General features: G+C 26.8%; 4 protein-coding genes across 7 annotated transcripts; 1 reads left to right on the plus strand and 3 right to left on the minus strand.

Moving 5' to 3' along the window:
• Positions 1-696: 696 nt before the first annotated feature.
• LOC106784555 (larval cuticle protein A2B-like) lies at positions 697-2,005 on the minus strand. Its single transcript, XM_014744246.1, has 2 exons — positions 1,946-2,005; positions 697-1,301 (listed from the first exon to the last, which is right to left on the minus strand). The coding sequence occupies exons 1-2, from the start codon at positions 1,955-1,957 to the stop codon at positions 945-947; spliced, it is 369 nt and encodes a 122-aa protein (XP_014599732.1). The 5' UTR covers positions 1,958-2,005; the 3' UTR covers positions 697-944.
• Positions 2,006-3,116: 1,111 nt separating this feature from the next.
• On the minus strand, positions 3,117-4,565 carry LOC106784546. Its single transcript, XM_014744233.1, has 4 exons — positions 4,059-4,565; positions 3,772-3,953; positions 3,502-3,703; positions 3,117-3,360 (listed from the first exon to the last, which is right to left on the minus strand). Exons 1-4 carry the CDS (start codon positions 4,134-4,136, stop codon positions 3,310-3,312), a joined length of 513 nt encoding a protein of 170 aa, XP_014599719.1. The 5' UTR covers positions 4,137-4,565; the 3' UTR covers positions 3,117-3,309.
• Positions 4,566-5,546: 981 nt separating this feature from the next.
• LOC106784410 (popeye domain-containing protein 3-like) lies at positions 5,547-12,590 on the minus strand. Of its 3 annotated transcripts, XR_001381416.1 has the most exons (10): positions 12,390-12,590; positions 11,436-11,615; positions 11,027-11,287; positions 10,369-10,736; positions 9,181-9,338; positions 8,948-9,050; positions 8,741-8,881; positions 8,455-8,620; positions 7,429-7,702; positions 5,547-6,592 (listed from the first exon to the last, which is right to left on the minus strand). XR_001381416.1 is itself a non-coding variant. In XM_014743917.1 (9 exons), exons 3-9 carry the CDS (start codon positions 11,247-11,249, stop codon positions 6,525-6,527), a joined length of 1,224 nt encoding a protein of 407 aa, XP_014599403.1. In that variant the 5' UTR covers positions 11,250-11,287; positions 11,436-11,615; positions 12,390-12,590; the 3' UTR covers positions 5,547-6,524. The 3 variants fall into 3 exon arrangements, 2 of the variants coding, with proteins under 2 accessions (XP_014599403.1, XP_014599394.1); XM_014743917.1 differs by lacking the exon at positions 7,429-7,702 and having other exon boundaries at positions 5,547-6,589; XM_014743908.1 differs by lacking the exon at positions 7,429-7,702.
• Positions 12,591-12,632: 42 nt separating this feature from the next.
• Positions 12,633-13,699, plus strand: LOC106784422 (lisH domain-containing protein FOPNL-like). Of its 2 annotated transcripts, XM_014743940.1 has the most exons (4): positions 12,633-12,700; positions 12,782-13,001; positions 13,120-13,329; positions 13,412-13,699. In XM_014743940.1, exons 2-4 carry the CDS (start codon positions 12,974-12,976, stop codon positions 13,546-13,548), a joined length of 375 nt encoding a protein of 124 aa, XP_014599426.1. In that variant the 5' UTR covers positions 12,633-12,700; positions 12,782-12,973; the 3' UTR covers positions 13,549-13,699. The 2 variants fall into 2 exon arrangements, with proteins under 2 accessions (XP_014599426.1, XP_014599416.1); XM_014743930.1 differs by lacking the exon at positions 12,633-12,700 and having other exon boundaries at positions 12,973-13,038.
• The last annotated feature ends 387 nt before the right edge of the window (positions 13,700-14,086 follow it).

The following is a 14,086-nucleotide window of genomic DNA, read 5'->3' on the forward strand; positions in this document are numbered from 1 at the left end:
GGATACCTACTTTCATTATTTAAAACAAGGATCAAGAATTAATTGTCGCTAGTTTCTTACTAACTGACACATCGCGTATAATTCTCAATTCTACGTACGTTTCTCCGAGTACTCTCAAATTTTCTTTACGAAACAATGACGGATTGTTGATAGTTTTTCGTCGAACGATTTTCTTTGTAAAATATGCTGGCAAGATAACAGAAAACAAACGATAATTTATAACGCAATAATTCGCATCGTTTTCGATTTAGAAAAGTAGGTAATTGCCACAGGTAGTTTCACATTAACATGGTTCCAACGTTAACAATTTTTAATTAACTCTTTGTTACGTCGTATATCAATGCACATAGTTAATCTCTTATAGATCGATAGGTGAATATTAATTACACATTCGATTTTGTATACACTTCATTCGATTGTTGACATACAAATTTTGTAAAGGCGTAATTTTTCTTCAATATTATTTCTATTTTCAATTAATTAATAATACATGGAAAAAGGAAAGTCCTCAAAATATGTCAATCTTCTTTAAATTAATTTTTTTTCGTTTACGAGGAATATTCCAAACGCAGCTGTAATTATTTAAATGTTATCGAATCAAGGAAATTAACAAGGCACATGTGTTATAATAAAATATTTTTATTATCCATACAAAATGTCAATTAAAATAATTAGTTATTTACAATGCTACCACATTTCTCATTACCGACGAGCAGTTTTAATTCTCTTAGTTTCTAATAAAAACCATATAAATTTTCGTACAAAGAAGATCACGATGATTCGTGGCAAGCATTCGCAATATATATCGCAAATTTTGTATCTTCGTTATATTACACGAAGAAAATATTAGCCAAAGAAAAATGCAGAGTCAAGCGTGACTAATCGTATAGAGAAATAATGGAATCAGTTATATTTATATTTTTTTGTCTAGGATAGATAATCCGTCAATGACGGTAAGCAATTGGAGCAACTGGAGCAACGGGAACTATTGGTTTGATAAGGGCTACAGGTTCCCTATGGACGACAGCGTTGAATCCATTAATTGGATCAGCTGTGTATTCGACGACTCGTCTGGTACCATCAGCTTCGATCAAACTATAACTGCCACTAACAACATCGCCATTTCTGCTTTCGTGTTGACTCTTCGAATCACCCGTCAAGCTGTCGCTTACATCGTAAGCGTAGGTGTATTGTGGATGAGGATCGTAATCCGTTGCTGGAGCTACAGCAGCAACAGGTAATGGAATAGTTCCGCCGTGACATAGAACGAACGTTCCAGCTGCCATAATGACGAGGATCGACTGAAAAAGAAGAATATTGTTTATATCTTTCTTTCAATATATTAGATCTTTATTGTATTTACGATTAATGTCAAATAAGTAGAATCATATTGAGCACTATGCAATAATATTAAATGGATGAAAAGTAACAAGGCTATCGTTTCTCCTTGTGTAATGTATGCAAGGCGCGTTGTTTTTGAAAGCGAATTGGTTCGAATACGAAAAGGGCGAAAGTTTCACATCGCTTCACAAGCATTTCCCAAAGTGAGTTGCGACACAAGTGATTGGAGTGTGATGTGATCGCGCGTGATTGTCGACTAATAAAATCGATCGGTGATATATAATCTGTAATTTTATTAAAACAATGTGCTATCTTGTAACAGTGTACATAATATTATATTGATAAATCATATTTCTAATGTAATTTCATCGATTTTTGAAATACTTTCTTCTATTGATTTATGAGATATTTCACTTTTTTTTCAATTTGAAACAATTTTTTTAGATTTTAGCTTGAAAATAAAACAAAAAATACGAATAGGATTAAAATTATTTTAGTTTTATTGTCGATCCTTATATTTTTGTAATTAATTTACTTTATACAAAAAATGTTTAACGCTCAAAAGTTTATTACTTTAATATTTCATCTAATCGCATATTCTCACCTTAATAGCCATGTTTATTTTTCTTGAGTGTAATCCTATGATTTCACAGATGTGCTTAGAGAGACTGACGTTCAACCAAGCAGTGACAATCGTATTTATAGGAACGACGGGGTGGTCATTCGTGAAACGTGTATCGCATCCCTCGTTGCATTGCAAACAGTTTGAAATGAGAATACGTGACGTGTATTGTATGAGACAGGAAAAGTTTCGCTCTCATTTTGAATTATTGTCATATCCTCGAATGGCTATATTATAGAACTTTATATACTATATAAGAACTTTTATCTAAGAAAGAAAAATCTTTAGTCCGTAAATCAACCAAAAATAAAGAAAATTAATAAAAAAATTCAATTTTGCATTGAAAATTGCGAAATTGTTCACCCTCACATTTTCAATCGGCATTCTTTCTTGTAAACGATATAGTTATATACAGCATTCATTCATTTTTTATTAAAATTACAAGTAAAATTAAATATTTAATAATAAAATGGTCAATAATTTTTCTGTACAACAGTATTGCTTTCGCCATTGCGTAATTCGGTGGTTTTGGTCACAGCTGCAAGTGTAACACTTCCGCTATGTTAAGTTGGCCCGCACGAAGAATACTAAGCGCACACACGATTTATCGTGAAACACTTGCATTTTTATTGTAAGATTATAAAGTGTATTTTACAGTTACATTAATTTCAACATACAACTTGATCACAATTTCTTTTTTACTGCTGGTCTAATATTTTTAAATAAGCATACAAATTGTAATATTTATTATATTTATTAATTAAAATGATTAAAATTTATAAATCATTAATTCTTAGATATCTACAAAAAAAAATTTTTCAACATTAAGCAAAATTTAAATTTATACATTTGCAAAAAAGCTTATTAATCACAGTAATTTTTTGTTAACAAATTTTACAAAATATAATATGCAATGTCTGAAAAAAGACGTCATTCAGGGATTTCTTACAAGTGTAACATTCTTCGTGCATGTATTAAAATTATCTTTCATTAGGGGCAGTTTGTAATTAAAACTTTGTATAATGTGCGATAGATGGCGTTGATAATTTATCGGCCGAACTGAAAAGCGCGCGAAATTTTTAATATGATTATGTTATTACACGTGGCAGTATAACATAAAATATATAAAATTATAAATAATCTATAATACATCTCATTTGTGTATAATTTAATTTTTATACAAATTATAAGTTTAACCTAAGAATAGAATACATTATTTCTACATAATAATTATAATAATTATTCAGAATTTTCTCTAATAAGAATAAAATATGCAATAGCAAAATCGGATTTAAAATTTTTTAAATTAAAATAACAAAGTTCGTATGTCAATTATTAATTATAGATTAGGGCCATGTAATTTTTTGCCTTTTCCTTGTAGGTGCCAAAGTTGACTCCTATAATGCAAGAATAATAATTTTAATGACATAATAAAAAGATGTTAATAGAATAAATATATATATACATATATACATGAATGCTATTAATAATGCATAAATATAATGAATATATGTATATATATTTATATCAAAACATACTTCATTTTCTTCTTTAATGTCATGCTTGTTAATTCCATTAGGATCAGTTTCTATTTGTGAAATAGGAGATAAACGAATTTTTTTCAATACTGATTTAGTTTCATGCGTTGATGATTTTGATTCTATTAAATTTCCCTGAGGTACTCTTCTTCTTTTTTCACATAAGTTTGTAAAGCTTATACTGTCATGTTTATCAGAAACCCTAAAAAATAAATTTATAAATTAATAATATAATATTAAATTTTCGACAAATATATAAATAATACTTACTGTATTGTTATATTGTTGTCACACGACTCTAACATAGGCTTTTGATTTAAATTATATTTATTTAATTCTTTACAATTTTTGTTTCCAGTTTGTCTTTGGGGTAATGGCATAGCAATTCGTTTGTATAACTCCATCAATTCAATTTTAGATAATTTTTCTAAATTTGTTATTTCAATGCATCTCTATATAAGCAAGATAAAAGTATATTATTAATTAGAAATGTTATACTATATAGAAAAATAGATATACATATTTTGAAGTCAAGTTAATGTTGATATGCTACTCACATTTTTTAATATTTGACAGAGTTCATATTCTGATAAAAGTTCTGGTTTAATTAATCGATGTGAATCTATTATTGACATTATTACTTATTTACATAAAAAAAACTATCTATATTACATTAAAATACTTAATTGTACTAAAATAAAGCACTATTACTTAGAGTTATCCAATTCCCATTGTTTACTCTAATAATTTTTATCAATTGTATAAAGGTACTGATAATTATTATTTATTTAAAACAAAAATGTGTATATACATTCAGTATCTCTCTCTTTTAGTATTATTAAAAAAATTAAGAGTACATAACCTAGAACTTTATATTGGATAAAAATTATAAGAAAATTTCATGTTTATTTTTTAATCGCGCTATTTTAACCAATTCAAATTCTTTTTAATCTTATAGCTCATTTTCTCACGTTTGCACATTATATATAATAACACACAGAAATAACCAAACAGTAAAATTGAATCAAGTTCACTATCGCGTGACGATAGAGTCTTGAAACTGTAATCTATCTTTATTCGATATATGACATATATAAAAATATTTATCTATAGCACAAATAAAATAATAAATAATTATGTTCAAATGGATAAAGTAAAGATTATCAGCGTATTAATAATTCGTAACATTTAAAATAATAAAACGTATTTAATTTATATATAATATATTTTATCAAATAAATATGTTAAATGTAGTATATTAGAATTAAAAATCACAAAGCAATGTTTTCTAAAACTAACTTTATTCATGTCATTATTTAATCAATCAGTATTGTATTCAATATGATACGTTTTTTCTTCCATATTTTATTATTCACATATTTATTACCTAACTATAAAATGAAAATAAGTACATATACAAAACTATAACAACAATGGAAAACAGTAAACAACAAAGATACATAACATATAACTGTAATACATTGACAGAGTGGCTTTTTTATATATAAATTATATGCAAAGTACATTAGGTTTGTATCGTCCTTTCATGAATAACATATATCGTTGAAAGGAAAATTTGTATTTTTTGTAGAATAAATTCATTCGTTTCGTTAGAAGAAATATGCAGGTATACTTTATGTGTACGACAAAACGATGTCATTTTATGCAATGATTAAACTGGCAATAGATTTCTGGAATAGAATGTGTTCAGAACTATGTTTTTATATATAAAAAGTCTTCTTAAAGTATGTATTACAACCTTAGCTGTGCATGATTTCGATATCAACGACTTTTGAAACTGTTAATGCAGATTTATAAAGACTAGATGATACTGTCTCTGATATAACTTTTATTTTGTTTTTCATTGCTGAAATCGTTTCAACATCGAAACCTGAGATTTCCATTTTAAACTCCAGAAAAAATGCTGCAGTTTTATTTTTTATTAAAATTATTTTTTAATTGTGGCTTGTTCTTTAAAGCAGTTATTTGAGACTTTCTTATTTGACATACATTGGTAAATAGTAAAACATTTATCTCTCTTCTTCTGTACAGTTGGCCTTATTATCGTTTCATCCATAATAACTAATTTTAATGATAGATTATGATCACAAAATGAAATGAATAAGTCTTTTATACTGATAATTTATACTGAAAATTTGATCAACATGATCTTAATATTATTATAGTATCTCTGATAATTTCACATTATTAACATCATAAGTTACAGGCAATGATTTGCCCATATTAGCAATATGTCGGTATAAAGGTTTAGACATTTGCAATGTTCCACTTCGTAATATTCGTACGCATTTATGGCGTAACTTCATTTATCTCTCCAATCATGAATGTATTATTCAACAAGATTGTGACCCTTTTTTCTCATACATGATATATAGTATTATTGGAAAATTTCTATTTAAAAAATATTGAATAAATATATAACGATTTTATACAATTGTACTGTATATACTTTTCATTCCGAAATTAAAAATTAAAGTGGAAGTAAAAAGGCACTATTTTTGGGTATAGAAAGCAATCCTCTTCATAGGCCTCTCTATCTTCTATCAGTTAGACTGTAATTTAATATCTCATGTTATAGAAGTTACGCCGTTACAATCGAACAACGCTCATTCTATTTTATTTTTGAAATCGTAATCATTACGTAATGAATGTTATATAATTAAATAAAAATATATAAATAAATTATGAGCGTTAATCCTTATAACAAAAATTTCATAATACCTTATAATACACTGGAAGCATAAAGTAATCTTACTTGTATATCTTATTATAAATTATAATAGAATTATTATGCTCTGTAAACAATTACTTTTTTATTATCACTTAATAAATTTGGTTAATTGTGAAACAAATTAAAGATTAGCAAGAGAATGTTCAATTGTTCCACGCACAGCACATCATTCCATGAAGATTATGATGAATATTGTCTCATCATAACTGCATTACATAAAAAGACCAATATATCATATTGACTGTCGAGGATGACATCAATTTAACAATCATTAAACAGGTGTTTCATGATCAGTCTCTTCAATTCTTCCCAATCTCCAAGCATTTGGATCACCTGCTGCTGTAAATTTATAATAATATTTCAAATTATATGAAATAGAAATAAAAGACTTGGACTAAATACATATCACATACAAATTTTAAATTTACTTTCGTAAAATGAATCTCAAACATTAATTGATTGATATAAATAATAAATAAAAGTCACTTATTAAATTAACACATTACCTATAGTAAATAATTGTTCTTTTATAGTACTTTTTCAGATATTTTAATAAATAAAAAAATAAATATTATCTCAGAGAATTACTCGAAGTAAATAAAATTAAGCCTAAGTGGTTATTGCATGTTTCGCAAGCTTTATCGAACACTGATAATAATGTACACATATGCACATAATTTTAAATCAACATTAATAATATCGTTTATGATATTTTTCCACCTAATGTGTCTGAATTAACAAAATTAATTGAAAAAGAATTTATATTTTTAGCTATTTTCTATAAATATTTAATACTACATATGTGCCCATAATTATGAAAGTGGTCTAAGTCATATATCTCTCGTTTCGAAATATTTAAAGGATTACATTTGAACATTAAATGAATTCTATATAATATTGAAATAACAAACACTATCTAACGGTTCATTTTTGACAATATCGCGAAAATTACATTGAATTAATTTAGTTTAAAATAATGTGGTGTGAAATAACTAATAAACTCATTTTTTTTAATTTTGACAATTAGACCACTTTCATAATTATGGGCACATATAAGCTGCTAAAATGAATCAATACTAATATATAAACACACACACTAAAATAATTAATAATTATTTTCTTAGATCTAAATTTAAAAAAAGAAACAATAAGACAGATGCTTAAGAGGGACCTACCTGCATACAATAATCAGGAGAAAAGAACAAATGAAGTCATTCTGTCAGAATCATGTGAGATGTGTATGCTCATTTCAAAAACATAATATATGCAATGCAAACAAACGTGCTAAATAGAGGCACAGTTTGTATGCAAAATCACATTATAAGGAAGACTGAACGTTGTTTTGCACAGGATTTAAAGGACATATATAAGGCACGCACAGATGATTTGTATGATGTAAGGCATTGTGTAGTACTTCTTGGCTCATGTACAACAGCGGCATTCTCTCTTCTATCCAAAGCAAAATCAAAATTGATGCAAAATTAAAAAATTGAGTAAATAACAATAAATGCAGGTAATAAATATTTTGCCTAACTATTAGTTAATCATTTAAATGAATTTTACAGTGTTCCCTTCATACAGAAAATTTGATACAAATTTGTCAACCTTTCATGTTAAAAAAGATAAGTTTTTATAAGATATAAAGCAATATAATATAAGAACAAAGTACTAATAAAAATACTAATAAAAAGTATTTTACTATTAAAAAGAGGATGCGTATAAGATATGCAGAGAAAATCAACCATAATCATCGGTTAAAAGGGAAAACACATTAACATGCATATTGACATGCTATATAGAAGTCATATCAAATTAAGTGTATAACACTTGTGTGGAAGTATTTATAATACAATGGAATTTAAAATATATACTAAAAAATAAATTATATTAAACATTTACTATAATGTTTACTACTAAGAACACTGATTATGCTTAATATAAATTAACACTAACCTTTTACAAAAAGTTAGTTAAAATAAAAATAAAAGTAAAAGCATCATTAAGCACCTAAATATATGTATATAATTTTTTGTCATAAAGGATCCTGTTATTTTTGTTTGGAAATTCATTCTATTTTAACATTACGTTAAATCCTGAGTTAAAAAGGATTAATATTGCTCATAAACCATTGAGTCTCATTAAAAAATAAACTGTTTCTTTAACACATAAACATGCTTCTACATAATTTTAATCAATTTTACCTTGAAGTTGACGACTGATAAGAGCAGTAATCCCCTGACTATCACCCGTTTTTTTAACGACAAATAGCTTAGTATCTGGATCATTTTCTAACGTCCCTATGCTGCCAAGACCAATAACTTGTCCATTTTGTTGCTGATGACTGCTAGCAGCCATTGTTTCACTAACCTGCATTATAATTATAATGTATGTTATTATTACATCTTAAATAAACGTAGACATTTATCTATTTTTTAGTTATTTTAATTGTTTTTTATTAATAATATGAGAAGATGATGAAAGAATTACCTGCATCAACTTTTTAACTACATCTCTACCCAGGATATGATCAAAAACTGCCTGCAGGAATTGATCACTAATAATGCTTAACTTTAACTTATCTCTGTGCCATAATAATATCCTTGATTCTTCCATGGCTGTTATAGATACCTAAAGAATAAAATGGTAATTAGTTTATGTATTCTATACATCATATGTAAAATCAAATAGAAATACCTGGAAATATTCATCTGTAGATACACCAAACCATTCTGGAGAATCCAGGAACTGATGTGGGAAGACAATATGCAATGCTCTTCCATTCTGTGATACAACTAATCTATAGCGAAACAAAAACAAATCATCATCTTTACTTGTACAATCCTAATTATAATTTAAATTGTAATGTTATTTGTATCAAATTCATTTTTGTTTGTTCAGTTCTCAAAGATGAAAAATTAAATACTCACTTTCCTGATAACACCAATGATAAGGAGTCAACTTTTGTTACTTTCTCTTGAGCGTAAACTTCTTGATATTTTAATTGTCTGATGATCTTCATACAATTTAAAACTTTTTTGAATTGATGACGAGATACTCTCAAAGGCTGGAATACAGCAATATATACCTGTATATCAAAAACTAAGTATAAGACATTTTTTGTATATATGGAATAAAATTCTTATGTAACAGTTTTAAAGGATCATTAATAAATTTTTAATAAGTACTATAACTTAATTGAAACTTATCTATATCAAATTTATTAAAAATTGCCATGTTATACTCCTAAAATCGGTATAAAACTAATAAATTTAAAAATGTTTACAGAATTTAAAAAAATAAAATGTATAGCATGCTTTATATACTATATTTAGGTAACAATAGCTAAAATATTAATAATGGCTATAATTGATTATGAACTACATTTCTTAGCTCTGTTAAGAGCTATCTCTATATCATAATAAATATTTAATTTTTCCAACTGTTTTCAAAACTTAGTTTAATTAGATCAAGATCATTATCACTAAATAAATGATAAAATTAATTAAATGTATTCTTTACACATTAGAAAATATTTCGAAAAAAGTTCTGATCAGTTGGAATTTCCAAATGCACATTTGACAGAAGTTTCCACATTACAATCTACAACTATGCATTCCTTAACAAAAGTCTAATCACTAATAAATTTATTGTTATGCAAAGCATAACTATACATCATTTTCAAACATATTTTAAGCTATGCAATACAATACATATCAATCTACTTTTTGTTTTATATAATATAAATATATATATACTTTTGATACATGTTTAGATAACTACATATATATTTGACAAATAAAAGAAATATTATAAAAACTTGATTATGTAATAGTATGAAATAATATGAAGCATCTTATATACAAAATGTAACATTTTCCAAATCTTAATAAATAACTTTATCAATTTCTAATAAACAGTTGTCAATTTATATACTTTTAAAACAAATCTGAATATGGGAGTTTATTAAAAATCAAATACGTATTTTCTCCGCTTAAACGATATGTTCTCCTATGCCCAGATCTGTGTTAGGATACTGCATAAATATTAAATGTGCAAAATAAAATATTGTAACATTGCTCTAAGTCATTATAGCTTCTCTATTGTTTTTTACTTACCTCTTCAACTTCCCTTGAAAACTTGATAGGCCTGAGTTTGTAAAGAAGCGTGCATACATGGACGAAGTTGATGACAACAAAGAGAGCATTCCAGAGCACGACGTCCAGCCAGCAAGCTATTGTCCAGCCCCACAAAGCAAGAAAGGCACAGCCCACGAGCAGAGTGCACCTTAAATAGAGGACACCATGTATGCCACTTGGTGCAAGGTGTGACAATAGGAAGAAGACATTTGCTAATTGAAAATAGACATGGTTCACATAAATTCCTTGATAGGGTTGGCAGGTAAGAACTCCGTGGAGAAAGGTTGGAGGCACTGTTGGCGAATGAGGGTGGCCAGTTCCATGGCTGACCACTGACAGTCCAGAACCTATGAAATATTAATAAAAGAAACTGTCCCAAGAAAGTAGTGAATAGTATTTGTGAAATTTAAGAAGTTAGATATGATGAAGAAATATAAAGTGTTTTTAACAAAGTGACCTTAGAAAAATTTGAAAACATTACAAAAGAAATAAAACTAGAATTATCTATTCTACGTCAAACTACAATGTCATAAAATTTATGTATGTACATTGTTATTTGTATTCATGTGTATATACCACAAAAGCAAAGCAAAACTGTACAAAATTGAGATGTACACTAATGAAGATGTATACGTACCTGCTCTATCATCAGTGGTCACATTCCTACATTCGTCATTCTCATGATGCGTAACAGTTGGTGATGATATATCTGACGTAACAGTGTTATGAGGTATATTTGATGTATCTGCATTTGTCAAACTAGCATCAACACTGTTAGAAATTGAATATAGAAGTATAAGGAATGAAATGGAAGCACCCAAGCCTTCTCGGCTTCCTATTAAATCAAAACAGATCCACATCCCCGCATTACCACCAAATTATCCAATTTCGTTTCAGTCTGTATAAAAATAATTTTGTCAATTTTGTTAGTCATTATAGAGTAACAAAGAAAACCAATACTTGAAGCTACTTCCAACGTGTTATTATCTAGATAGTACAGTTAACTATTGAGATATTAATTAATGAATAGAAATTATATTTCATACTTATTCATAAACGATGTAACAGTGAATTCTCTGTGCCATTTGTGAATATGTAATGTTTGTTTATGTGTCTACATTACTCTCAGCTAAAGTTAGAACTTGAAGATGAAAACCACCTTGTAGGCTTCAGGTCAAGAAAGGATATTTGCATTACAAACAACTGCGGGAAGACAATGTCAACATCTGTAATGTAAATCAACAATATATTTATTGCAATTACCGTGCACAAAGAAGTATAGATCATTACTATAATCATTCATTAGATATATTAATTTTTTAAATATTAACTTCCAACTTCACAGTAAATTTATAATATTGTAATATATTATATTATTTTAAAAATTATAATTAATTTTCTAAAAACTACCGATTATTAATTATAAAATATAGTATTATTAAAAGTGTTTACACTGCACAAATTAACTGATAATATTTAATAAAAAAATACAGAGGTTAGATCAAATTCAACTTCTGTTATATATGATTATATTTAAAATTTTGTAATATATCTACTATTATGAATATTATATACACTATAGTTTTAACGTTTGAATCAAAAGCTTTATTTAGTATACACATGAATGAGTGTATGAAAAAAAACCTGTAAGCTCGACAAAATTTCGTAACTTATTTTGGAATATAAACAATTATGCTTTACAGAATGTATTGATGATAAAAATAATTTCAAGATTGTTTATATAGTAATTAAAATTGTACAACTCGTTATTACTAAAATTATTGAGAAGTTCACAAAATATAGAACACTTTTAAGAAAAAACTAAGCTTGAATTTAATAGTAAATAAAATATGTTGATCATTTTTTATTGTTCAATTTTTCATTTGAATTCAAAATCTAACGATCAAAATATATTTTTTTGGTACTGTATGTTTACGAGATTGAGAATATTGACGCATGTTATTAAGTATCGTGTGTATTGAAATCAATAAATAACTTACTCATGGAAGATTTAAAATGATGTGGTCTTACGCAAGGCATACGAATAAATAATTAAATATAAATTTCAAATATTTCCTTATGATTGCTAGAATTATTTGAACTCGGTACACGAAACAAATTCACTTATCCAATAAACGTCAAAGTAGCAGAAAGACGTTACTGTAGCAGGGACAAGTAAAATGATGATAAAGCACAAGAGGGGATTAAATAGGCCACGCTACAACTAATGAGATACGTTCGAAAATGTACCACCTATAAACAAGAAAAATACTCGCTAATATTCGACGTATTTCTATGAAATCGCTTATAGGTAAAGAAAAATCGTTGATTGGCGTTTTCTTATTATCTTTCTATTTAATTTTAAGGTTTGTTTCAATTTTATTTTGTCTAGTATCCGCTAAGTGGCAGCACAATACAATTGCTATGCGAGAAAGGATCTACAATGCTTGATATCATTGACAGAATTTGGAGGTTGTTTTAAATAACATTTTGAAGGTGCATTTGAAACTTTTAATTCCATTTATATATCTATGCATGGTATCCGAATATTAGTATATATGTATTGATAACAGAAGCCGATAAAATGACTACGGAAAAAGATTTAGTAAATGGTATGCATTAGAAATTGGAAGCACTCTGTACCACTATGTATATAATTTTAAAAATATCTTTTGCATACATTACTATACATAAAACATAATTGTTAAGTATTTTGTTATGTTTCTTTAGCGGTAAGAGAATCTTTGGAAGCTGGTGGAGAACTTGGTCGTATAAGGGCTGAAATGCGAACTGAAGTTTTCAAATTATTAGATAATTCCAATTCAGAAAGTAAATTACAAAATTCGAAACAATCTTCTGATATTGTTATCTTTAACGAGCTTGTTCGTGAATATCTAGATTGGATGGGATTTAAATATAGTTCAACCGTATTTGTTTCAGGTAGAAAAAATGTTAAATTATATAATTTAATTTATATTTTAGGAAATACAATGTTTAATCTACATTAATATTTTCATTGAAGAATGTGATCTTTCAAAACATCCTTATGATCGAACGTTACTAGCACAAACTTTGGGAATAAAGGAAACTGATACAAGTAAAAAGTTGCCCTTGCTTTGTGGAATAATAGATACATTAAAGCATATGAAAAATACATGAAAACATTTATATACATGTATTGATGAAGTATGCCTAGTAGGCACATTTATTTTTGTATCGCATTTGTAGAATTTATATATGAATTGAACATTAGTATTTGTTAATAATATATAGAAATAAATTATAAGAATGTTATTCATTTTAATTCATTCAAAATTTAAATTTAAAATGATTTACTTAATATTGCATTATTCGAAATAAGTAGTATTGATTAAGGTAGAAATACTTATATAATTTTAATTTTTTTCATTGTTTTTGTATTTATAAAAACTCCAACACTTTGCTTACTTCATAACTTGTATTTATTTACTTCTTAAATTGTATTTTGTGTTGTACTGATTAAATTTTTTTTTTTTCTATTTTTAAGTATATTATTATTTCTAATGAGAGTACATAATCTGAAGATTTTTACATCATAATTATATTAAAGTACACATGAAAAATTAGGTTTTAATGTATAAATAAATTTTAAAAGGCATTAAAAGAATTTTTATTTTTTATTTTCTGATGTCATATATATAGATATAATACATCATAT

This window comes from Polistes canadensis, unplaced genomic scaffold, assembly GCF_001313835.1.
Source record: "Polistes canadensis isolate GaletaPanama2010 unplaced genomic scaffold, ASM131383v1 scaffold_1, whole genome shotgun sequence".
NCBI classification, from domain to species: domain Eukaryota; kingdom Metazoa; phylum Arthropoda; class Insecta; order Hymenoptera; family Vespidae; genus Polistes; species Polistes canadensis.